The 27,660-nt window shown below is 35.4% G+C and overlaps 1 protein-coding gene across 1 annotated transcript; it reads right to left on the minus strand.

The window, feature by feature from the left end:
• Positions 1-27,389, minus strand: LOC110442498 (testin-like). Its single transcript, XM_021486142.1, has 7 exons — positions 27,197-27,389; positions 14,120-14,217; positions 10,741-10,972; positions 10,326-10,553; positions 7,995-8,210; positions 6,176-6,334; positions 1-3,842 (listed from the first exon to the last, which is right to left on the minus strand). The coding sequence occupies exons 1-7, from the start codon at positions 27,239-27,241 to the stop codon at positions 3,615-3,617; spliced, it is 1,206 nt and encodes a 401-aa protein (XP_021341817.1). The 5' UTR covers positions 27,242-27,389; the 3' UTR covers positions 1-3,614.
• Positions 27,390-27,660: the final 271 nt, after the last annotated feature.

Genomic DNA, 27,660 nt, shown 5'->3' on the forward strand with positions numbered 1-27,660 from the left:
TTTACATCAAAACAACCTAAAATAGGTTCATATGTAGGTAATAAATTCATCTATTCATCTATTCATCTACAGGATGAACATATCCATACATATTAATGTGTACACATGTCTCTTCTCATTAATGATGTGTGCACAAATTTTGTCCATTCATGTTGTCGGGTTCTGTTCTTGTTCTCGTATTCTTGTCGTGTTTTCGTCTATTTGAATCCCTTTGTTGACGCCTTCTTACACAATGTTTTGTTAGGCTTAGCATTGCACTAAAGAGAATTTAAATTTTCCTTATCTAACATGTATATATTACTAGGAGAATTAGGTCATCTGTTGCAATAAATAACAAAAGTCAACATCGACAAACATTGCTAATTTTATTTTTTGTTAAGAAAAATGAAAAGATGATAATTATTTTTACATTCAAACAATCCAGAATTATTTTTACAAACGTAGGTAACAAAGTGATTTATCTACAAACTGTATAAATACATATATATCAGATGTATGAACATACTGTACTAATACTGTTGTGCTGACGTACCTATATCATGCAAAATGATGAAAATACTAATATCACGCACATATACTCAATCACACTGTTAAAACGGTATGTTTTCTCAAATTACAAATACACACACAGAGTTGTCTCCCTTCTCACATAGTTATAGTAGATGACCCTGTAAAAAAAAAGTTTAAAACCCCCCAGATATGCTCATATCTCAACTAATAAATTATTAGCGAGCCAAATGGGGATAAAAATAAAAACCACATATATATCTTGTATATACGAGAGGAAGAATGGTAGGAAATGGGAACAGTGCTTAGCCCGAATCAAAATGAAATTTATAGAAATTTAGAAATAAATATAATGACTGCCATTTGTATGGCAAATAAGCTTAAACCCGTACAATTCCCAGATCTCATTAACACCACTTAAAGCAAAATTATCTTTATGAAGAAAATATGATTCCGGAAGTACTTTTAGATTCCCGTAAGTAATTTAAATATTGTTTTCCCATATAAATAACACTGAATTTTGTAGATTGTGTGCGCTTATGAACCAATCATGGTCCTTTCTAAAGATAACAACCAAATTTGTAATCATAGTAACATAAACGCAACTTCACTTGGAATTTGATTGGTTCATTTAGGAACATAAAACACAATCGCCAATATACAAAATTACGTATATTATGGAATGAACATACAAATGTATCTGATTCACTTTAAACGAACATAGTACTCTGCTATCTTTTCGTAGCTCCACTTGATGAAAAGGACCTAATATTATTACCATCTGTATGATATTTAACGTATTCGAAACAAAATTTTGACCAGCAGAATTTTCGAATATATATGGAAATAATGAAAAATGAAAAAATCCTCATACAGTCATATTTCATACCTATATAATGATGATGGTCGTAAATGTATTTGACGTTTCACCAACTCTGATACAATGCATTTTATATTGTTTGTACTAAACTCATTCACCACTGAAGACACAATTAAACTCTTCCAATTCAAAGGTTTGCATTGTTCATATTGAAATTTCAGGATTGAACGAGTTAAAGGTACAATAATACTATGTAGGTATTGATAAAAAAGACATAAATTTCATTTTAAATTGTGAATTGTACGGTTGTTATCAAGACCGAATATGTAAACATTAAGATAACTATATGGAAGAAAACGAGAGGCATTTTCTTTTTTCATAGGGGCTTGGATGTACTACATTTCATTTAAGGCAATGCAGAATGACGCGAAAACTAAATCGTTAGAGATGTGCAACATTTTCTAAATACATCATTGATAACTTTCGACCGTTACAAATGAAATAAACAAATAAACCTTATCTGATGAGGGGGAGTTTTACCTAATGTATTATGTAACATAATGCTTTAGTTGAATTGTTAATAAGTAATTTTATACTATATGATGAAAGTAAAGCAAGTTTACCTCAAAATGTGATATTTACATTTTAGTAAAACGTAATAAGTTTAATCACTTTCTATGGTGTCAAAAGAACTAAGCACTTAACGGGACACATGTTACGTTTAATATGTAATTTTTGTCTTGACTGGTTTGTTTTTGCACTTTATAACCCGTTTAGGGTCGTGTTTGGGTTTGGAGAATGGAATAATTATTGTCGATTTTTATTCCTTTATTTTATTTGGAAGATTTTGTACTTGACCATTTGACAAAACAAAAATATTGTCAACATGATGTCTTGACTTTTACCACACAAGATTATTTAAAAAATGATCCTGATTCAACGCTGAAAGTAGTACAGGAATCAAAAGAAATGTCAAACTTGAAAACACAATACTTTCACTAAAAACGATTGAGCCCACAGTAATGCATTAATTTTTATACGGAGTCAATCCAATGTGAACATTTAGTTTTCGATATCAATGATTGTTATAACTTTCACATACTGATCAACTGCAAATATCGATTCAACTGTGGCGGCGAAATGTGACCAATTATGTAAATATCGACCAACCGTTGTGTCGAAAAACGACGTAAATAAACTTTAGTAGCAAATAATGACACTTCGGACTATTGTCGAAAGGTGTTCCGTTTTTTAAGTATCAAACTATGAAATAGAAAATATTTACACTGTGAAATGTACAAGTTCATAATTAAGTGATCTTTTAAGGAGTTAAATTCCAAATGGGGGAAACAGTGAAATATATATTTTAAAAAACTGCTGATGAACAAAACGTGTATTTAGACTTTAAATATAATCATCCGAGTTTATGAAATTTCATTTTGGATTTAATGAACGTAGATGACGCGTGCAACATATTAGTATCTTTCTATAAACAAATTCATATAAAAATTCCACACGAGATATAGTTACAGGGGTTACTGGTTATTTTAAGGATGCATGTGCCTTTTGAGGCCCGGATTTAGAGGATTGGTCTTTGATAACAATAAGGGCGTACTACTAGTAATATTGAATCCAGACGGGGGTGACGTGGTAGTTCTTTGGGGCAACACCCCATCCAACCCTACATTTGCGAAGGAAAAGCTCTAGTTTCACAACTTCTGGAAGCTTTGCCCTACACAGACCTCTCAAACGCAATTATGTTCCTGGACACAGACAGCTGTCGCCCTTTGGACCCCTTCATAAAACACTGGATGCACGCCTGTTAAGGATTACTTGGCCGTGTTTAGTACTGGGTAGTATGATCATACTTTGGTGATTTTAAGGATTCACGCGCTGTAGTAACTATAGTAACTTTAAGGACGTCAATGCTATATTCTATAATGGTTAATGTCACTTGCCTAAAAGAGCAATCTCTATCCAGAGTTGTCGTTCCTTTTCAATGATTAAAGGGAGTGCAAGGACCGTGACTCTGCGTGGAGATTACTTTCAACTTTAAAGATGCCGATGCCGTATTAAACACATGTCAATATGGCCTGCCTATGGTTACTTTAAGGATGCTTATACCTCAGAAAACACTGCTGGTTAGGACGATCAGAGTGCAATTTAACAATGATCAGTATAAATACACCAAGGACGCCCTATGGAAATCTTACTATCACGACCAATTTGAGAACATTAAGGAGTCGTGTGCTATAGGGAGACTATTAAAAAACGGACCACAGTAATATTAAGGATGCATATGCCGTGGTAAACCCTGGTTAGGACGATTCGTAAATGACTGTTTACAGTCAAGACAGCAGAAGAGTTTGCCGTCTTTCAACAGGAATTGCTGATTGATAAGGTTGCGTGCGCATACATGGCAACTGAAGCAGTGTGGGCATGCGTGCCAATGAAATTCTCCGTGAGAAAGCCCTGGGGAGTCGGCTGTAATGGTCTTGCCACAGGTCACACAAATCTACAAAGACAAGATATTTGATTGTAATTTTTTAACAAAGAATATTTTCCTGACGAGTGATAGTTTCTATTGAAATATCGACGGAGTTGTCAGTGAAATCAAACATGAGCTGAACCTGTTGGATAATAAAATCATATGTGAAATTAACACTTAACAAAATCCTACTAACGGCGAAATCAATCCATTTAACTCATATTTCGTTTGAATCCGAGTGTGTTTTTCTCGATAATATTTACTAAAGATATTATACCGAGATATCATAAATAATGTTAAAGCCAGTTTAGTTACATTATAACCATATCTCCAATAGGCAGTTCCTAGTCTTGTGGCAACTGCTGATGTGTAATGTAGTTAGCCATTCTTTATTTGCTGAGTTGCAAAGGTAAATAAAGAATCTTTTCTTCTGTGCATGGAAAGTGTGTGGAAAGGCTTCGGTATACAAGAAAACATTGATTGGCGTGCGAGACCCTATTGAGGACGATTTGACCATATCCACCCCATCAAAAACTACCATGAATGTTACAAAAATCCCTCTTATACAAAATTATTACATTCAAGTTCAAGTTCTTTATTAACTTTGAGTCTTGCGACTCATCAGTGTAACACATATACATGATATATATATATATATATATACTTTCTCATAACATTGACAAATATCGAAAATACTAATAAATACACAGACGAGACAAAACACTCGGAGAGCATAACTACTTATGTTAATAAAGCTCTTCTTGAATTTGCAGCTTTAATGTATTTGGCCAATTTTGCTAATTCATTTGTGTTTTGTCCGTTAAATAACTGAATTAATTTAAACATGCTCGGTTTTTTACAATAGTACTTTTTTAAAAATTTCTCACGTAAATCAGAATAACAGGGGCATTTAAGAATAAAATGAAATTCATCTTCGACATCATCTATATCACAAGCGGTACAGATTCTTAAAAGTCGCGGAATATTTTGATAACGACCTTTCTCTACATTTAAATTATGGGCTGAAAGCCGAATTTTTGTTATTTCTTTTAAGTAACCTTTCATAAACGATTTTCTTAAATAACCCTGTATACCAACTTCTTTGTTAAGACATGTATAAAAAAATCCTTTTGATGATGTTCTAATTTGTTCTATACAATCTTGTCTATAAATATCTAAAAGTCTTTCTTTAATTATAATCAAACAGCTATTATCAATGTTATCTGTTTGCCATATGTAACCTAGACCTATTCTATATAATTCATTCTTGATATTAATTACCCATTTGTCGTTACGCACTAACATGTCTTCATAACATGATTTTAAAATGCAATTATCAGTATTTATAATCTTTATCCAATACTTAAAAATTCTGAATTTCCTCAGCAGTGATAATGGATATCTACCAAGCTCTAAATAGACCATAGCATTACAAGTATTTTTACGCACACCGAGTAATTTTTTACAAAACATAATATGTATTTTTTCAACATCCGGGGCTTTATGAAAACCCCATATTTCTGAACCGTAACACAAAATACTGTTCAGGATCGCAACTACAACTCTAGTGTAGCAATATATATATATATATATAAGGGTCAAAATGTTATCTTCTATTCAGAAATAGGTTGTGAAACACCAAACTGTACACTGAACGTAGATCGCGTACATGTATTGTCATTTAAAGATAGAACTGGTTCATAGCGCTCCTCTATTTCATCTAGCGCATTTGCCTTTCACCAAGGCGGCCGGGGTTCGATTCCCCGATCGGATGTGGAAAGGTTGGGGTCATCTGTCCGAACACATGGGTTTTCTCCGGGTACTCCGGTTTCCTCCCACACTAAGACCCCCCACGCGCTAACATCCGGGCCAACAAGAGTGATTAATATAAGTTGAAATAACTTGATTCATAATTGTTGTAAAATAAATTAAGTTTATATTATTTTTATTTCATCTTGGATGGATACCTTACGAAATTGGTTCAGTAATCGATTAATACGAAAATGTTGTTTTGTTTGTTAGATTGTAATGTTTCGTCTCCATGACGATGGGTTATATAGTGTAGATTTCTCAATTCATATCGAGGTAACAATAGAAAAAAGGTTAAACCTCTTAAATGTTTCCTTGTCCTTGACACAATCTTACAAATGCATACACAGTGCTCTTTTCGGGAGAAACATCCCGGGAAAAGCGCTAGAACCCTGGGATAGATAAGGGTCTTATCTGTTTTGTTTTCTTGATGTTCTGTGACGGGTCGACAAGTGCGTGAACCAAAAACGCTATCGTTAAAAACTCGAATCATGCCAAAAATATGGCATAAATCCATGTCCATGATATTGTTCCAGAAGGTTGAAACTTACCTTGCTGTACAGTTTGTCGAAACATAGAATGCAGTAGGGGTTGCCGTTCTTGGCAATGTAGCGTTGGCCCGCTAGAGGCGCATCACAGTACCAACAGCAAAAGTGTTGCACGTGCCACGTCTGCTTCTCCGCCTGGGTATACTCCCGCGCAAAGATTATCTGCAAAAGTTGTCATATGGATTTATCAATTGTTTAGGGGATAGATTTCACTGTAATTTGATCTGAATGAATATGCGTGCGTATACAATTTTTTTATGAAGTAGCTGTCCAAGCATGCTCCTAATGTTCCGAATATCAATAGTGTACTGCTCTTGTGACACATCTAGGACCGACATTACTGTGAACGAGGAAAAAAGGGTTCATAGAGAATAATTTGAGATTCTTATGTACCGCTTTATCACAACCTAGTTCGTAGGTCGTCTCAGCGCGGTTCACAAATTATTATACGTGGTTATAGGGCCTTTGCGACCAGCCAATATCTTTCTCAACTCACTGCGGAGCATACAGCCGGTGCTGCCATTTCGGCGCTCACAGCAAGCATTCAACAATTCTAGCACTGCCCAACCACGTATACTCATTTACAGCTGAGTAGACTGTAACAAGCGGAGTCTTACTCAAAGATACAACACAGTGCAGTGCCGTGCCTCAAAAATATTCAAGAAAGATAGGGTGAATATGCATCAATTATCACCGAACCCATTAGATAGCAGTCATCGTCTGATATTATGACAATATAAAGAACATAAAAAATAATAAAATGGGCATAAATGAAAAAAAAATGCATTTATCAATGCCGGACAAAAGTTAATTAACTATTCTCACGATAATGCTGTATCCAGAAAGTGTCCGGTCACTGTGCTCTGAATACATACAGTTTGTATACAGAGCTCAGTAAATATTGCAGAGACTGTCTACAAAATTACTCCCACATTTGATAATTCTCACGCATTTGCAAACAGGCAATTTCACAGTTATTAACCTTCTGTTGACGTATTAATAATACACATATTTCTGTGTCAGAGAAATGAAAACGAGCTCATTTTTGTCTGTTCGAAATTACCACGAGTTTATATAACAAAGCCAGTAGTCTGTAATGTTCTCGCCGATTCGGTTACGACGACTATACCGCCGAGCGATCACAGGACCGTTGGTCTTTTCTGTCCTGTTTCATTTTATAAACACTGATGAAAGCCCACAGAGCTTTATTGGCAAAAAAGAAACGTTAATTGGACCATGTGTAACAGATGTTAAGATAATTTACTTGGCATGTCAAGCACGCGCGTTATAGCCATGTGAGGTTATGACGTCATAGGAAATTTACATAACGGATACAGACGCAACAGGAACGTGACATTATCACGTTTTTATCGGTAAAGGTTTAATATTTTATCATCTTACAGTTGAAAGGATAAAAACAGTGCCCTGCTCCTGTAGTAAGCTATACGCATGTGGAAAAAGTGAACTAGAAAATATTATGGAAATTCCATATGACACTCAAAACTGTACATTTCTAGTCTTATTGCAACTTTTGGAAGGCAATATTTTTAAAATTATCTTATAGAATACTAAATGTACTAGAAAGTTACGTATTCAGATATTGATGTGGGCCGACTCGGGTCTGTGTCGCAAATATAACCCTAAAAAATACTTGTTTCAGTGTAGTTTCGCTGAAGAGTGACTTTACGCTCTTTCTATTAAATATCGTCTTATCAAATGGGCGGATGTTGATGAAAAACTTCTGTTTTACTTCTTTTTAAATGGGAGGGGAACCAAAGAGCAATGGTTACATTTTAGAAAAGGTCAGAGTTCAAACTCTTACCTCGTCACAGGAGGAACAGCGTGGGTATATGGAATCAGCGTAGTGACGTTCACAGTAGATATCGTCACTTTTATGGAAATATATCATGTCGACTAGAAGCTCCGAGCACGTTGCGCACGTGAAACAACCCGGATGCCAGCACGTGCCAATGCCCATGCGGTCTGCCACGACAGCAATCCCGCCACTTTCTACCGCCTTCAAGCACCGATGACATTTCTATAGAATACAGAATAAAACAAAATGAGGATATATTCTGAACTTCCATATGATATTTTACTGAAAGGGCATTTGTAACATTACGAACACTTCATTTTAGGGTTCTATTTAAGATACTAATTGATAAGCATTTTAATACACAATTGATAACATAAATAGACACAAATAAAGCTTTTCGTAAATATTGTCATTGTCAACAACTAGTGTCGTCTGCCTGTAAAATACGTCGCCATGAACGAAAAAAAAACACCACGAATTATCCGAGCGCACTGCCCGCTGTTGAGTGTCGTGTATCATACACCGATCTATTTATATACAAATTCGATTTGCATACAAAACTATATATCTCGACTTAAATGCTGGTGAAAAGTTTGGTTTACTCAAGTTTGCAAACTTACTTGCTTTACAATTTATCGCATTATACAGAGCTACTAATTATACAGGTTAATTGATTATACATGGATACTTATTTTATAGGATAACGGATTATACAGGGATACTAATCATACAGGTTTACGGATTATACATGGATACTTATTACACAGGTTTACGGATTACACAGGGATACTAATTATACAGGTTTGCGGATTATACAGGGATACCAATTATATAATTTATGCATTATACAGGGATACTAATTACATAATTTATGCATTATACAGGGATACTAATTACAGGTTTACAGATTATACAGAGATACTTATTATATAGGTTTACGGATTATATAGGTTTTATAAATTTAAGAATTTGACAGCTCCGAAAAAGACGGACTAACGTGTATTCCGATTGCTGGAATGTATACAAGTATTTATTTTTCGGATTTGCGAAGTTTTATTGTATCAAATATTAATACAAACAGACAGCCTGAAGTTGCACCCAATATGACTTTTATAAGACTCTGGTTTATACTGGTGACCAGTTAATACAGGGTTAAGTTTACAGAGGTTATACTGCATATTTCCCTGTTTTAAGCGTTTTAAGTGCATTCCATCGTGTTTATGATCTTTTCCATATCTTGAACGTTATCTTATCTGTGACGTCAAAATAACTCGAGGTTGCTTTTTTTTTTTATTTAGGTATCAAAATTTGCAAGTTTTGCTCTAGAACTTTATTATATAAACCACTTTAATCTTACGAGTTTCCAACATAGGATTCAAAAGTCAAAGGTTAACCTTCTGGGGTTAAAATTAGGATCACCCAGTGCAGTGTGTTGGAAACTGCCTGCGGTTATCAAAGAGCATCTGACTGAGTAAACCCGTCCAGACACGAGATACACATCTACAGATAGTTATTTATAGTTTCTCCTCTCAGAAGGAAGGAGTTTAGCAATAAGGTACGGTGGCTGAATAAGCCATGCGTGAGCAATTCAACACACGGATCTGTGACGTCATACCGAGGGCGTGGTCAATTAAGCGTGTACAAGAGCTTGAGTCAATGCAAGTGTGTGTAGAGATGTAATCTGAAATGGTTTTGACAGAAGACAAAGATGGGCAAGTGTTGTGAGGTTTAAAACCGAGACGTTTATCGACTCAAAGTCTGGTCTGTATTGTACGTCTTGATATAAAACAAATAAATGTTTAGTGATTTTAAGTATTTTGTAATCATGTAATGAATTAATTAATATGCATACATAAATTAATTACAATACAACTCACGGGGCAATTTCATTGAGGATTTATATTGAGTTATATACCGAATGGTTGTTACCTAGGCCATGCGATTTCTATGGGTGGATACAGAAGAAGTCTACTATTTTAAAAGGTGTGCAAGGTTTCACCTTCAACGTGAACAGTCCTTTAACAAGCTATGTAACATTTCAATTAATCGCATAAATATTTTGACAGGTGAAGGTTTAATTAATAAAGCTAATTTTACGACTCCCTATTACGATGGGCTCATTCTAACTTCATTTTTTATTCTGGTTCTTTTCTTTTTAATTAAACTTCACCAGTTATATCTTTAAGAAAGTTCACCAATTGTTTGATAATGCAAAATTATCCGCGGCAGTTTATTTTCATAATATTTTAATACCGTGAAAATCAGAGTGATTCCATCTTTAAGGCAATGGGGTTTCGATACAGATGGCTCCTGTTACAAATGTGCTACACTACTTACGTGTTCTCCGGATTTGGGTAGGTCACGTATCTGCCCGATACCAGCTGATTTTAATCGCCTTTTGTTTGTAAACTTTTGGAATTTCTGCATTTCTGTTTCCGATAAGCTGTTACAGAATTTGTGATGGAGGTCATGAAGCGGAAGTTGTTTCTGGAGTTGTCTTCTCCTGAGTTGGGCAGCAAACATTTGTTTGTCTTTAGGAAGCATAGCGATGTATTTCTGTGACCTCTGGATCAGAAAGAAAAAAAATACAAATGAAAATCACCTATTTCCTTTCAAGATGTGAATGTAACGTTTAATTATATAGTTAAACATTAAAACAAATATAATTCATTAAAACACTTTATAAATTGTACAATATTTCTCAGTTGGTCAGCTGCTGAACACATTTCTGGTTTTAAAATAATCCACGTACCAGATTTTCCGATATAATCCTTGCAAGCACTATATCATTGTCCGGACCACATATCTGGGTCAAGGCCGCAGAATCGTCAATGTTAAGGCGCTCGAGTCGCTGCAACATATCTGATTGGTCGCCATGACGCGGTAACGAGTCAAACAGGAGGTTGATTGGCTGAGAATCCTTCTCTTCGGGAGGTTGAAGGTCATGATCTTCTCGGGAACATCGACAATGTTTGCAAACTTTCCTGCAATTCAACCAAGGCAAACACCCAGATGAACTTTTTGGACAAATTGTTTTGTTTAGAATCATATTTTACAATGCAGTATAAACCTATTAAAACCGACTGGAACGATTTAAATCAAAATAGAGGTAAAGACTTGAATTCGTCTTGTGGTCTATATTAGATGACGACATGTATTACTGCATCCTCATTGGCTGAATCATAATCACGTGGAGTCGGTGATTTGTGATATTGACCCGTTGTTTCTCTTTATGACGTCACTTCAATTGTAACGTCACAATGCTTTCCGCGAAAACATTTTTTTTTTCTTTTGACGACTTCATTACGTTCTATCTTGTTTCATTAAAAACACAACGTAATTTAATATCTAATATGACATTTAAATACTTTTATTTCGGTGAATGTGTGGTTAAATGGACCTGAACATTTATAATAATGGAGACAAAGCCGAGGTTAATATAACTTTTCAGGCTCATATAACCACGTATTCATCTCAACGAAAGTCCATAATTGAAAAAACAAATGATTTGCTGACCATTTAAGGGTTAGAGTAGACAATACATTGATTTATCGATGAACAGACAGATTACCGAAACGCACTCTTTACATCAACCGCGAAGTGTGATCATCCGATTACATCGACAGACCAGTTTACCATCTCGTTCAATTCTTATAATTTAATTAACTTATGATTTGTGCATGCTATGTGCGTATGGACATTGCGGTAGATACGAAAACACACTTTTGTTACATTATACACGGTAGAATAGATATAATCAACATATGTTTGTTTATTATGTTGGAATATACAACTCGGGATTTGAAAATATTGACATATGAATTCAGGCCAAAGAGACCTTCTCCAATTATTAACCCAACATTCTCACATCCTAGTAACAAATGTATATCTTCCACAATTATACATGCACGGACGTTCTTAAATGAATAAATATATAAATAACGAATAGGATTTCATAGTGACATATGTGTATGATAAACAAAAGCATTCTTGTTTCCAGATTTTAAAACAATTAGCTGTCTTAAATTCTACAGTGTTGACCTTGGTGCACTCGAAATGATGGATATACCGTAGATGCCATATTAAAAATGAGACAAAACATTACGAAAATTACGCATATGGCGTGCCACTTTATGACGTAAGGCTTGCCACACGTTGAGAAGATAAGGAGATACATTTCAAGGTGATTATTATAAACCTATTACCAGTTATCTAAGTTGTCCTTAACACATTGCTCAAAAGTGTTTAGCTTTTATACAAACATCTGCGCAATATCACTGCTCAGGCCTGGACGCATTGTCGACTTTTAAAACAAACCATAAAAAGTTCTCGCATTTAAAACACAATCGAATTGTGTGTGTCTGCAGGATAAGTTACGTAATTTACTCACGTGATATTTAGAATTTTAATATCACTCAGATTCAGAGTTTTGATGGTATTTTTTTTTATAAATAGGCAAAATGAAAAAACGACAAACAAAAGTTCCGCTAGGCCTGTATTACTCACCGTTTCCCTAATTGACCTCTGTAAATGTGAACATGTCATGTATTTTATTTCAGTCATCGAATAAAAGTAAACAACGATGTTGGATAGGAATGTTGATGCATGGAAAATGATAGCAAATAAGTAAGGTTGAAGGGAGGGGAAGAGGAAGGCGAGGTGGGGGAAGAGGGGGAAGGAGGAGGAGGAGGAGGATTAATATTGTTATTAAACATAAATATTAAAAGTAGTTGCGGCTAACTTGTTCAAAGCTGTCAGATAAAGTTGATTCACACTTCAAAGTTTGAAAAAGTAAACCTCTGCACATTCAAAAGAGGGACAGACTCATACTCGTAATATTTGTCAGCTTAAGCCATGAGAAACCTGGTTAAAATGAAACTGAGATTGTTCATGAAGCTAACAAATAATAATATTCAGGAACAAAATGGCACATAACTCTGTACGATAAGGCTTGTTATCTGTGACAAACAATTTTCTTTATTATTTACGAGTAAAGTTCCAAAATGTTTCATGTACTCTCTAAGAGTAACCTCAAACGTGTTTCTTTCCATGATAAGAAAAGGGAATTTCAAACACAGAATCTCACATAAATGGAGGCAGGATTAGGAACGAGTAACGAGCTATCGTATAACCTGTCTGGCTCAAAACGTCACACACTCATTCCCTTATGTCCATCTGACTCAAGTATTTGACCCCCAAAAGTACTATAACCGAAGTCACAAACTAATACAAGAGGCACAGAGGGTCTGTGTAGCTCAACTGGATTTTCAGCGATCACGACAAAAGATTATCATTAAAAGCAATCTTGTAAATATTCTCATTTGGAATCCGTCTTTAAACACCAAGAGGAACCATACCTCCATTTATATAACAGTTGGTTCGCTGGTCCCACGGATGCTTCATAGCAAATTTCTAGTGGTTAAAATATGAAAAATTCTTCACCAGGAGTAGACTTTTAAGACTTTTTAATGTCTAAGGTAACCCTTTTCTGAAGGAAAGCTACATTTTACCTTAACACAAAAATGGAGCTTTTCTTCGACGTGACAGGCAAGCACATTTTTGTGTAACATTCTTGTAGAAAGTAAGGTCAAAATTGCATGGTAATAACTGAGTTATACATGGACAGTATAGAGCAGACTGGTTATAAAAAAGAATCTCAATTAGTTTAACGTTATGACCCCTGGAAAAGTCCCATGGGACGAAGCTGGATCCGGGACACAGGTCTGATCCCGGTGGCATGGTTGTGCTTGTATAATATAGATATACGTTCATAAGGTAGTGTCTCAATTGTTTTTTTCTGTGATAACCCAACGACATTTGTGTCTTTAAAAGCAAAAGGTTAGAACTCCAGTCCAAATATCTATTGGCTTAATGTATTAATATTTATTTGTTAAAAACGATTTTAGCCTATTACGACTGGCCAACACCCAAATATAACCGGTTACCACGAAAAAATATACATGTATTAGAAAACTGTATTCTCTATCTTTTGTCTCAGATAGTTATGTAGTGTGAAAAAAAGACTAGATAAAGAAAATTGAAACGGATGCAAAACATATCGTATATGACTTCTACCAGCTCTGTTCGCGTGTTAACGTGAAAACGTAGCTATGTCGCAGCATGGCCCTTACCTCCAGTAATGGGTGTCGAGCCCCGGACACTTGTCGCCACATTTGAGACATCGTAACTTCCGCTGAGAATCTTGTGGTGTGTGTGGTTCCAAATCAGTCTAAAACAGAAAGGAATTGTTTAAATTGTTTCATCAAATTGAAAACAATCTCGCATAACTTGTCGTACTGGAAAGTGATTTCCTCCGTCTTATCCTCTAGCAGCAGGTTTATAACGCATTTCATGTACTAGTGCTTGGTCTTAAAACAACAATCCCGAGGTATTGCCCTCGTATTGTCTGTATTGTTTTGCAAGTATTGTCAGCTTTTTTTTAATTTGACTTTGGACATGGTTTAACCCTGACACACCCAGTGAGTATTTTAATAATTTCTTCTAACAAAATATCACAGGGAACGTGTTTTGCGTATTTCTGTTTAAATATCTATGTCGTCAAATTGCGCTTTAAGCTTTCCTTTTTAATGAATGCGGTAATATATTTTCGCTATGTTTATCGTGTTTTGAACAAGCGGTCTCATGTTGTATTTTTTGTTTTAGAAAGTACTTCAAATTATGTTAATTACCGATCTTAAAGACACACGCTTCATCCACTGTGGTTACAATAGTACACTCTTTAGTGTACAGTAATTTCTTGTTCCGCAACGCCCAAATTCCCGTGTTAAATGAAGTCTTCAAGATCGCGATGTTATTCAAAATCGTTTAACCAGCATGGATATTTTAAATTGCTATGACGTAAAATCAAGATAGAATCAGGGTTTGAGCTATTTTGTATGTCTGTAATATGGTGAGTAGTTGCAATAATCAAATTATCCCTTCTGGATCTTAACCGGAAGAGATCTTTCCATTGACAGTCAATATGAATATCGGTTAGGGGGCGTTTGTAAGCACGTACAGTAAGTTTGCTTCAAATCATCGTTAAGGCGATTGTCAGTGGTGACGCCTTTGTTTTTGTATACATATTAATTACAATGAAATATTTTGGCAAGTAGTGTATTCCAATCCACTGAAGAACGTCTTTGTGGGTGTTTTTGATGTAGACCGGAAGTTTCAGCTCAAGAACGCCAACCCTATGTCACTTGATTGGTAACATGTCACAAAACAGTCTCTGTTTACTTTACACGTGCGTGACAATCATAGAATATCGTCATGGTCACGTGATTCATTTGTTTTATCGTCAATTTAATAAAATCTTTATTTTGTTTTGTAGATTAAACAAAAAAAAGACATTGAAATGTTTGTTGTAAACATTTACTAAAGCATATCCAATCTTTTAATCTGAGCGCCACAGCAAATGTGTTGTGTATTTACGTCATTCTGACAGCAGTATTTTACACTAAAGCAACGGGTATTATGTCATCTGTACGTGGAGAATCCGTGAGAAAGTAAACAAGACCGGTTACACAGTCAGAGCGAGGACGATTGATGATGAGTACAACAGATGGGGAGGTGAAGCTGGGGAACTCTTAGAATATTAGGCCGAGGGCCAACTTGTTTCACCTGCTGCCCGGCGCACCCCGCTCCGGGTTACTCATTCGCTATGGCGGCACAGAGCCAAGTACAACCCATTTCACCTGGTCAGTGAAACCCATACCCCTCCCCCTACTTCCTACTTATCCGTCTTAATTAGTTTATCCCGATCCTGACATTCAAGGCTTCGTACTTGGGTCAGAGTCGGAGAAAACATTGGTTTCTCAATCATCGAAGCCAGACCGACGTCTTAATAATAAAACCAACGTGTGCGCCGTCCGTATATTTCTACAAATACAAGAATAACACATTGCGTCGGTGGTGTTCAGCGAGTCAATAGTTTAGTGTTATTGTGATCTAGTTACTGAATTAATCAGAAGAGTACACATTTATATATGAGACGGGATAGATAACAGACAACTATTTTTATTGATCAAATAAAAATAAATACGTTTATAACAGTAACATCATCTTCATAAAATGAAGAGTTCGTTTTCTTGGTAAAAATACACGCATCAATCCAACGGGTATGACCTGGTAGTCTTTCCTTAAATACTAAGTTTTCAAACATGGCCGACAATTGTCGTTAACCTCAAAATGGGCAGATTGTTATAAGTTATACATTTTGACGGAACTTTCAGTGGATTAACCTGTTACCATCGGACAATCATTAAATGACTTAACATAAATGTACTTCGTAACAGGTTATTAACACGTGTTAGTGATGTGTTTGTGAAACTAACTTGATAATTCAGTCGTCAAGTAGGTAGAGGGCGCCTGTGTCAACCGACCAAAAACGTTCATATTTTAAGAAGAAAAACAACCCATTTTCTATAATAGCAGTCATGTCACTAACAATATAAAATCAGGTATTATATAAATTACTACTCTGTATTCCTTTAATTTAGCTACTGAGCAGTGAAAAACGTGTTGATAACATCATACATTTGTTAACGTGTTATAAAAGGCCGCAGTTCAGCTGGAGAAAAAAAGGATTATTGATTGCAATTTTATTAATTTCTGCCGTTAAGTTTAACGACGTTCTCACATTAACGATATCCGCTCATGGAACAATATGAACATCAAAGGCTGTATAAACATGTGGTTAACGAATTACATTCTTCCTGAATTCCTCATTTCGTCGTGATTTAGTCACGTGACCAAGTATGTTACGTCACTTCCGCATTCATCAAACGAGCTATCAGGTAACGTGAAGGTATCAAGTTGAGATATTTTTTATACAAGCGGGGTTAGGTCACATATTGCAGTATCTGGCAACGGGATATACTCGTCTTTAAAACTGACTTAATTTGGGAATGTAGCTTGACATAAAAAATGTAAGAAGTATATGTGGGTAGTAGTTGCATGTATCCATGTTCTTCTACCAACGAAAGGATTGTCGATTGAACATGAGTTGGGGTATTTTATCGGCTATTTCGCAATTAACAGAACTGAAATATTTTTTCTCAGATAAACATAACACTATTAATAAATTTACAAGTTTGTTCTTAATTTCACTGCTTTATTGAAAATACTAAACTAATAAAACGCAACACGGTAAAGTATTAGATTCTCTCCATTCAGCCGTTCGTCCGTCCGACATACAGCTTTTTGTCCGGTACATCGTTCAAAACATATTTCTTTTAGAGTAAAAAATGTTGTTTAGGGCAATGTGCTTGCAACCTGAAAAGGTCAAAGGTCAAACTAAAGAATTGTGTGTTCACGTTTCACTGAAGACGATTCAATAGCAATAGGTCGATTTACGCAATAGGTCGATTTACGCAACAAAATTATTAAACAAAATAAACTATTTAAGAATTTCTTATGATCGACGAAAGAAAAATAGCTTCATTGTATTTCAATACTTGCAGCCATGTAAGCTAGGAAACAGCGAGGCACCTTGTCTGAATCCTAACCCTAACCCTAACCCTAACCCTAACCCTAACCCTTTTTTCATAAAAAGCGAAAATATTGAATGTTATGTACATAAATATGGCCATGAGCTTAATATTGAGAGGTGGGTTCTTTTTTGAGTGAAGTTATATAATGGGCCTTACAATTCATATGGGGAATGGAGACTTAGTTTAATTTGTAAATTGATTAACTTTTTTCCTTTAAGTTTTTAGTACAAAGCTTCAGAAAGACAACGTGCTAAATTTATACCAATGAAATTTTTTATGAAAATATACATTATCAGTGTACAAGCTACAAGGAAATTTTATGCGAAAATTGAAAATAAAAGCAAATACATTGATCAATAATACACAGTGCTAGCCACGTTCACAATTTCTTATACTGATCTGGGTTGGTCGATTAGTTTTCATAAATGTTTGCCCTCCAAATGGCTTCCATCCAATGAGGTTGTATATCATTAAACGCTTTCGGTTCTAAAACATCCCAAAACATATTGTATAATTTGATACAATGTTGCCTTGCCAAGTATAAACTAGTATAAGACCTTTTCATAACCCTTGCCAGCTGTCATGTTAGGCCAGACGAGTTAAGCGAGCACCGCTAGATCTTGTGAGCACCAAATGTCGAGCTTTGACGGCCTAAACAGCATCGATTTTGGCCTATGACCTTGGACTGGATGTGAACCAAAGGTCATGTCGAGAAGAGTTTACTGTGAAGCCAATTGGAACAAAGTATTGTCGTGAACGAATGGAGCAATGATTTTACGTAAAATTTCAATGTTATTTTATTTATATATTTATATTCAAATTCCACAGCTAATCATTAAAATCGACAAGACTGTGATATAAACTTTCATTATCTGTTGTGAAAGTAATAAACGTTCAATCAATAATTCCTGATTAGCAGTGTTCATAATAGAAGAGTTCCGAATATTTCTTTGACTGTAACCCTTTTAGCAAATCAACCAAGACTCCGAATACATTCCGAAATGTTTGTAAAGCAACTGTTGCGCTTGATGTAAAGTGGTTTCGAGGAGGGAAGATGGTTTTGTTGTGATTCATGATTCGGTCAGTGAACACACGTGTGTCATAGTTAATGGTGTTATTTCTGAGTAACCACTCCAATGTTTTGCGGTTACGGGATCAAAGATTGAAACACGAGGAACTATTTTACGAATACCTCATTACCGAACAAGACCGGTAACGAAACAGATAGAACCCTCACAGATGTGTCGTACAGCGCTAATTACAGTCAATGTGGTACTGATGTGGTAATTAATTGGGTGTATCGTTTGCTTAATGAATGTCACTACTTGATTTTGTTTTTATATATTTCTAACATGTGTGCATTAGTCAGGTTTAAGTATCACAAAGGCGGAGATTGAGTGAGAGCGATGTCTTTACTTACAAAACGTCCCATAGGATATCAGGAGTTTGAACGGAATGGTTTCGAGAAAACACGATGACAAACTCCAAATATCTGCGAAGAAACAACATTAGTTGGTAACCATATACGGTTAGGGTCGGTGTGAGAATATCCGTTCGATATTGCCCGACTCTTTGTAAAAACGCCCATACTTATCTAAAGAGATGGCAGCGCCGATGTCAAGAACGAAACCTGATAATGTTAACTTGTCTATACCCCGCACAGACCGTGTATTTCTATAGCTAATCCATCTGAGATTATCATGTTGATATCTCGGTAGCTTTCAGACACTAAACGCTGGCTACTGTTAAGTTTCTGTGTTGATATGGACCCTCCCACACACGCCTGCTGATGAAAAGCACACACAAGATATTTTTACATTGTATAAAAGTATCATTTAATCGACTTCATTGTTTAATTAATTTACAACAGTGTCGTTTTATTCTCAGTTATGTGAACTCACCAAATGAAATAAAATTACTTAAAATAATTGTGAATGAAAAAAAACCCACGTTGTTGGGTTTGAGGCTAATTTTATATTTGTCATTACGACGCTTGGTATTTCGCTTCAAATACCACAATGAACGCCTTTCATCCAATCGCTCAAGTGACTACAAATGTAGGAGTACTAGTCATTTATCATTATTAGAGACATTTTGATGAGTTAATTTTTTTCGACTATAAGTTCCAAAGGGAGATAATCTGAAACCAAAACATTTCAATAATAGTTTTGACAACATGCATATTCAGCAATCTATGTTTTGATTTTGATACTAAAGATCAAAGTGTGGATCTTGTTCAAAACAATCTGGCGTGACCTATATAGAGAACTTCTTATATTTTCAGACAATTTCGAATATGTATGTATCTACAATTCTACCAGGGCCGTCGAAACGAAACTGGGTTTATACGGATTTCTAAAAAAAGTCAACTGTATGGGCGTAGAACATCGTTTAAGCTTTATTTTCAATATGTTGCTGTAATACAAATAATAAACATGATAAAAGGATTAGAAAGCAAGTGCAGAGTACTTACATTCATTAAGCAGAGATCGGACGTTATTGACTGTCGGTGCATTAAAACTTAAAGGAAATAAAGGGGAGGGGTGAAAGAGAGTTAGAACAAAGAGCTGGCTGTAAGTGGCGAATAAAGCGAAAAGTTCAATCTGTGAAGGGAAGAATTATTGGAATATGATATGGTTACGCAACGGGGCTGTACAAGTCATAAGTTAAGTACGATCTGTCGGAAATCATACCTGAATATGACCAATCTATTTAGCCTTAATATATACATGAATACTACCACTTTATTAATTATAGAACGAGGCACTCCTGCGTGAAGTATAAAGCGGTGGTGAATATTGGAAGGTTTGGCATACTTACTTCACATCAAAAACGATACGAGAATATATAACCGTTTGGCACGTGATCACGTGGGCTTACGGTCCTGTTGCGCGTGGGAAAAGAAAACAGGTTCCTATCGGATAACCAGTTGTAGGAACATCGTAAAATCTTCCGGCTTATCACTATTTTACTATCCTAAAATTGGTTAAACTGGGTGAATTTTCATCTGTCGGTAATCCCTGGTATCAGGAGTCGGATTTGGGCGTGGTGTTGAGTGTATGATATCTATTGCTATCATATAGCATACCCCCCCCCCCCCCCCCCCCCCCCCCCCCCCCCCCCCCCCCACACACACACACACTAACACCATAACTACCACTAAACCAACCATCCTCCAAACATTTCAAGCAACTGCACATAGACTCGTAGACTGTCTCCGTCTCTAGAATATTGAATTATGTTTGATTAAGAGTTTTCAACCAGGGGGAGATAAGCTAGAAGAAAATTGAAGCTGGAAACATCTTTACAAAATCTCAGGGGCTGGTATAGCCAGTCTTACATTTCAGTTTAACATTCAAATAATACTCAATATACAAGTTCATGTTCATGCTTGTCTATTGGGAGAGAAATGGATTAACGCCATATTTTTAACTAATATATCTTAACGCATAATCCAATGTTATATGAATTAGGTGATTTTTAGTTTTTATAATAATTAACGAATAATATATAAAAAGTTCAATATCAGAAACGTTTTCGTGTTATTTGAATTTTTTTTTTTTATGTCTTAGCATCTGGTGAAATTGCGATTAAGTTATCTAAGTATTCACGAGAACGTGTTTCTATGTGGGGAATTCTATGAATTATTTATGTCGTATTTACGAGATGCTATGTCGTAATTACAACGTTAAAATGTAATTTCAAGTGGCACCAACTTTTTTCCGTACAATGTAGTTTTCTAGATTTTGGCATTCATATTCAAGCTATTACGCAAGACATGTTACAGAGGCGCTTGTGATTCAGATCATTTTTTTTGGTCTTAATCAATGTCACATTATAAAATCCTCCACAAAAACTTCAAATGATTTGCAATTATGAAAATATATATAAAAAAAAATTGAAACGTGACATTTAAAGATGACACGTGATTGTGATTTTGATCGGTCGCGGGCACTATCTTGCCATTTCGGGAAATGCTATAATTATGAATACCACATTTACAACATCATTTATATACTTTTAATGTTTTTCTTTTTGTTGTTTTGCAATTTTGCTGACATTTATTTTCATGCTTTGTTTATTTGTGAATGTATCAGAGAGAAAAAACTCGTACTTACGAAATAATACAAAAGTGCATTAGGTTCCGGTTTGCGAATGTGCTGGATAGTTTTAATTTTACAAGTGTTTGTAATTGTTTCTGGTTCACAAGCGCCTATCATACAATATGCACTGACAGGTATATTACTTATAAGTATTATCACAGAACGCTGGCAGAGACGAAAATGGCCAAAACTCGCGATAGCTCGAGAGTTTAAAAAGAGAATGTTTCCGATAACAGGGAAATGGCAGGAGGAATGCTGATTATCTCAAGTGTGACAGAGAAAAATCCATCTCGGCACACTTGTAAAACTTGTAAAGACATGTCATGTTTACTCGATGTTACGTAAATAATCAAAGGACTAATTATCACATGCCATCATCTGGACATTTCCCAAAAGTCTTGACATCTTAAAATGTCTGCGGAAATAAAAATACACCAATGAAATCTCAGTTTTTATTTAAATATTTTTTGTTTATTGTTTAAACCAACCAGTCTTGTGCTATTTTTATTTGTTGGTTATTTATTGTCTATTGAAATTGTTTAAAGAAAATTAATGTAAGCTGTCTAGGATTTTAATCACGTATATCCTTTTACTGAAAGTTAAGTCAGCTTAACGAGACGTCAATCAAAAATTTATATTTTTCATTTTTTTACAATTTTTTTTTAATATTCATGTGTTTCTATACATTTCGCCATTTTCACAAAAAAAAATCTGTGCATGTTTGGTAAAAATCAATACTTTATAACTTATTGAATGTATTTATTCATTAGATAAAAAAGTAAACTTTTCGCAAAGCTAACCAAACTTTGAACAGCTGGACTTTGCTATTTTCCCTGTTGCTAATATTACATAACACTAGCGAGGTTAGTTTACAAAGTCATACAGAGAGTTATGTCTTCGTTTACAAAATAATATCCCTCACTTGAGAGATAATCAAACTGGGGATACACTCTAGAATGATCTTTGCCAAAATTTCTGTTGATACTAAATCTAGGTATTTGAGGCGTTTCCATACAAACAGTCGGAATTTAAATATAAATCAAAGTGTGATGGATAAAAAAACCTCTATCAGTTGCAACTTCTTATAAAGTCTATTGTTCTGATAATGTAACAAGTAGAAAATCTCTGTAAACTGAATAAAATTTCTATGTAAACAGATTAAATTTTTTTATCAGAAAGAAGAAAAATCGAGCTGCTCTATGGAGTCACTGTTCTAGAATCCAAGAATGGTCTGGAATTTTTGGTTTTAGCATTTGTTTTATTTCTTTGCTTTACAATGTATAATCACTGCTATTATTTTCTTGTTTTATCGGTCGTAAATCTGGGTTGAATATCCTAACAATTGGTTTACGGTTAATGATATCTTTCCTGTCTTACCCATCTTGGGGGAGCATTGACCGGTACCATTGACGATGGACGTAGGATAAATATTTGGATTCCAAATAAACAATGCTAAACAATACAGATTCTGTAAATGATTATCGCTTGTTTCTGGAAGATTTGAAACATGGCAACGATATATAAGATAACAGATTATAACCGTGTTTATCTGGGTTTGTCACTTTTGATAAAAGCAAATGAGACATTTCTCTTATACGAGGATCATAGCGACCAATAAATAATTAATAGAAATTATATTGGAGTTGGAAATAGTCCAGGTATGAAAGTTCTTAGTGTCTTGAATACCCAAACAAATGTATTTGATTTTTTTGTATTAACGACAGTGATCATCTTGAAATAGAAAAGTCGTTAAGGGCATCGAGTCGTGTTGGAGTCCGTCCCTTGGTCATACTAACGAATACACATGTTTATTTACCTTTTCACTGTAAATCTTGTACAGTTGAATTTCTAGGAGTATGAACGCAATTTGATCTGTGTCATTTTGACGCTTCTCCTCATACCTCGTATAACGTGAGACCACAATAAGATGCAAGCATTTAGATGACGTGAGACTGTTTCACGAATATGGTTTTAACTGATGACACAGAACGATCACATACGGCTTATTTCTAAAACTGCTATTCCTTGCTTAAATGATCATCTGCCGTTGACGGTGATTAAAACATTTTAACATTCTAGATAGAATACCAATCCCCTAAGTACCTGTAACTGGTACAAAACATTGGTCATCTACGAAACGTACTCCAGCACAACTGTCTTGGTAATAATGTAATGTTATACCAAGTAAAAACGAAATAAAACCTTGAGGTTTTTCTGATCTCTTCATCAAAAGAGTTCCACTGATAGGGGAGATAAGTGATAATCATTGGACTAAATAAATCATCAAAGAGTTCCAAAAGTATCCTGAAGTGCTGTTGCCTGTAAAATAGATCATCTCCAACATATTGAAATGTTTAATTTCGGAAAAATCTCTTTGCAAACGTTTCACATGATCGGTACCATCTGCCCAAATACCCAGGTGTCTATCTTAGTAGCGTTTCATACGCAGTCTGCGTCGCATCAACGTTTTGAACTTTAAAACATGGCAGTGGAGTCTGTTGAGCGCCTATCTGAGTGAGATCAATGTGGGTCTAGCTGCTCTGAAGAGTATAACGATATGTAAAAGCCCTTCGTGACAAGTAAATCTAAAAGTTGATTAAGAACCAAAAGATTTCAGTGACTTTTATATTGTTGGTAATCAAGGTAGATAAAGGTCTGGACTGAACAATTTAAAGTCGACATCGTCTGGAAGAAAAGTTTGGCGCGGTATCCCATAGAATAGAGAGTGTTGAATGAACCTTGAGGAGCAGCCTGGGTAATTGAAAGAAAGAATAGAAGTTTGCTAGTACCAGCAATGTTAGTACTTTTACAATTATTATACAAGTTGAAAATAAGAAACTTGAAAATTGATTCGTTCAGCTATTCGTCAGGAATATTAACATATATTAACTTGAATTATCCATGATGATTTAGTTATGTATCCACGTGGATATAAGTCGATATCTGAGTCACAAGACCTTTTGTTTTAGGGACAGTGATTCAAACGGACAGTCATTGAATTTTTGTTGTTTTAATCAAAAACGAATGTTATCAACCGTTTTAAACCATTAGAATAGATTGTAGATAAATCGTTTAGATATGTTTAATAGGTGGATAAGTATATATTGATTTCTTTAAAAAAGTTGTAAAACTTGACAACTTCAGTACCCATTGTCATAGTTACGCTTAAATCTGCCAGACCTTCAAATAGGTCCCACTGTACACATTTTCATTGAACCCTGTTTAAACTGTATATCTGTATAAACAAGACCTTCAACTAGGTCACATTGTATATATTTCTATGTAACCCTTTATAATCTGGACACCTGTACAAACCAGTCCCTCAACTAGGCCCCACTGTATACATTTCTATGTAAACCTGTATAATCTGGACATCTGCATAAACCAGATCGTCAACTAGTTCCTACTGTATGTATACATTGTTATGTAACACTATATAATCTGTACATCTGTATAAACCAGACCTTCAGCTAGGCCCTTCTGTATACATTTATATGTAAACCTGTATAATATGGACACCTGTATAAACCAGATCCTCAACTAGTTCCTACTGTACATATACATTGTTATGTAACACTGTATAATCTGTACATCTGTATAAACCAGACCTTCATCTAGGCCCTTCTGTATACTTTTATATGTAAACCTGTATAATATGGACACCTGTATAAACCAGACCGTCAACTAGTTCCTACTGTATATACATTGTTATGTAACCCTGTATAATCTGTATATCTGTATAAACCAGACCTTCATATAGGTCATTCTGTATACATTTCTATGTAAACCTGTATGATATGGACACCTGTATAAACCAGACCTTCGACTAGTTCCTACTGTATATATACATTGTTATGTAACCCTGTATATTCCGTATACCTGTACAACTACAAATGTAGGTATCGCTGTTTGTATTTTTATGTAACCCTGTATAATCTGTATATCTGTATAAACCAGAACTTCATCTAGGTCCTTCTGTATACATTTCTGTGTAAACCTGTATGATATGGACACCTGTATAAACCAGACCGTCAACTAGTTCCTACTGTATATATACATTGTTATGTAACCCTGTATATTCCGTATACCTGTATAAACCAGACCTTCAACTAGGTCCCGCTGTTTGTATTTTTATGTAACCCTGAATAATCTGTACACCTGTATAAGCCAGATCTTCAACTAGGTCCCACTGTAGCCCTGTATCTTAAACTGCTATATGTAAACAAAACTTTGCTATCCTAAAACCTTTCTATTCCAAACGGGGATGTTAGATCCTGTGTTTTTCGGAATATAGATGTTTTCCCACATACAAATACACATTCGCTTGAATGTGAACGTTCTTACTCTTTTCATATCGTTTTTCTCTCCGGATACAATTAATGTCAACTGACCGGGGCCCACCATCTGTTGTTGGTATGTTAAAACCGAGATAACGTATCGCTCGGGGAGATAAAACTGGAGATATGATGATCGCGGTACAGTTATTAAAGATATATCACCTAAACCTGTTTGGTTGCCTTGACAACCATGGCGTCCGGCTTCGTCAGATCGGGAATAATTTACATGTATATATTTTGGCATGTACAAGTTTAATATACTTAATATACATATTGAATTTATTTTTGCAGACCAACCTCATTTCAGTACAAGCTTGATTTTCAGAAGACAACGTGATTTCGGTTGTTTAAGATCGGATGTTGAAATCACGTGATCTAAATAACATTTCAAATAGTGTATAGGGACAAAGACTGTGACGGGGGTGTAGGGAGAGGGGGTTGATTAAAAAAAATAAAAAAGGGGCACTTGTCTAATATTAAAGTACGCTGTAGATGAGCGCTGGTCGTCAGATTTGCGTGTGACATTATGGTCTGTTTTGTACATAGAGCCTGGACAAAAAGTTTCACGAGATCTAGGATGTGGACTTCAGTTTTCAATTTCTTTATTTCCAAATGCAACAGATAGCATATAGGAGTTACAATACATGTACAGTGGACACTGATCAGGCCAATCAAACCTCGGATTTTGATCAGTTTCACGTCTTGACCTTTGACCAGGATCTGTTTCACGTCAATAACGCCCTGGGCTCTGATTAGTTTCACGTCATTTAGGCGCACTTTTGTTTCGACATTGATTAGTTTTAGATATCTACATATATTCAAGTTACATTTCAATTTGCAAATCAGTACAACAAACTTGAGCTAAAACACATTATTTTTGTCTATTTTGGGGGTTCTTAATAATAATCATTGAACTCTAACCTTGGTTAAGACAAACTTGAATGTCTCGATAACAAATAAAAGTAAAGTTTGATACACTATCAACATACCACTCTTCCAAGAAATTGTCTAAAAGCCAGAATAATTTATCCGATACAAAGTTGTATTAACTCTAAAGCAACACAATGATTTTACAGATGTTTCTGTGTGTACATATATTTAGAAATATTTAATAACAAATGGTACGTCCACCTGCTCGCTCTTTACATATATATCTAAACAGACCCACTTTAGCTGTACAGCGACCTCCTCCCCCACTATCGAGCCCCCACACGTACACCGGCTTCAGGATCACACAGTACAATATGTATGGTAAACTTTTAAAATATACTTACAGCTGTGAAACCGGGTCCAGGAATGACCACTAGCCGTGTAGCCATTGTTTCGACTAACTTGATCCAATTAATAAATCCAGTTCACTTTATTTCTCCACTTCCGTTACCGGCTACGAACATGCAAGTCCATTTCACGGCAGTGCCGATCAACAACTGCCCTTATCATCAACATCGCTCACGTATCGGATGCTTCGAGCACATTTGCATCCTACACACAGCATCATCGACGCATGCGCGGATGCATGTACCATCAAAACCCACGCGAATACATTAATTGTTTACTTATACCGGCGGGGGAGAGTATCATAGCAAACCAGATGGCGGTTACATTATCATACTTTGAAAAGATATGATATCAAAATTTAAACTTTTTAGGGGTTGCGACTCTATACGAGAAAGTCATCGACAGCCGTACCAGATACAAGTCGTTTATATACGGTGTTATTAACACTGTATACAATGTA

This window comes from Mizuhopecten yessoensis, unplaced genomic scaffold, assembly GCF_002113885.1.
Source record: "Mizuhopecten yessoensis strain PY_sf001 unplaced genomic scaffold, ASM211388v2 scaffold716273, whole genome shotgun sequence".
NCBI classification, from domain to species: domain Eukaryota; kingdom Metazoa; phylum Mollusca; class Bivalvia; order Pectinida; family Pectinidae; genus Mizuhopecten; species Mizuhopecten yessoensis.

Coding starts and splice junctions, on each gene's coding strand:
- LOC110442498 (XM_021486142.1), bottom strand. CDS start 27,241: ATGGCTACACGGCTAGTGGTCATTCCTGGACCCGGTTTCACAGCT. Junction 10,554..10,740: donor GGATTATATCGGAAAATCTG/GTACGTGGATTA, acceptor TTTCTGATCCAG/AGGTCACAGAAATACATCGC. Junction 8,211..10,325: donor TACCCAAATCCGGAGAACAC/GTAAGTAGTGTA, acceptor TGTATTCTATAG/AAATGTCATCGGTGCTTGAA.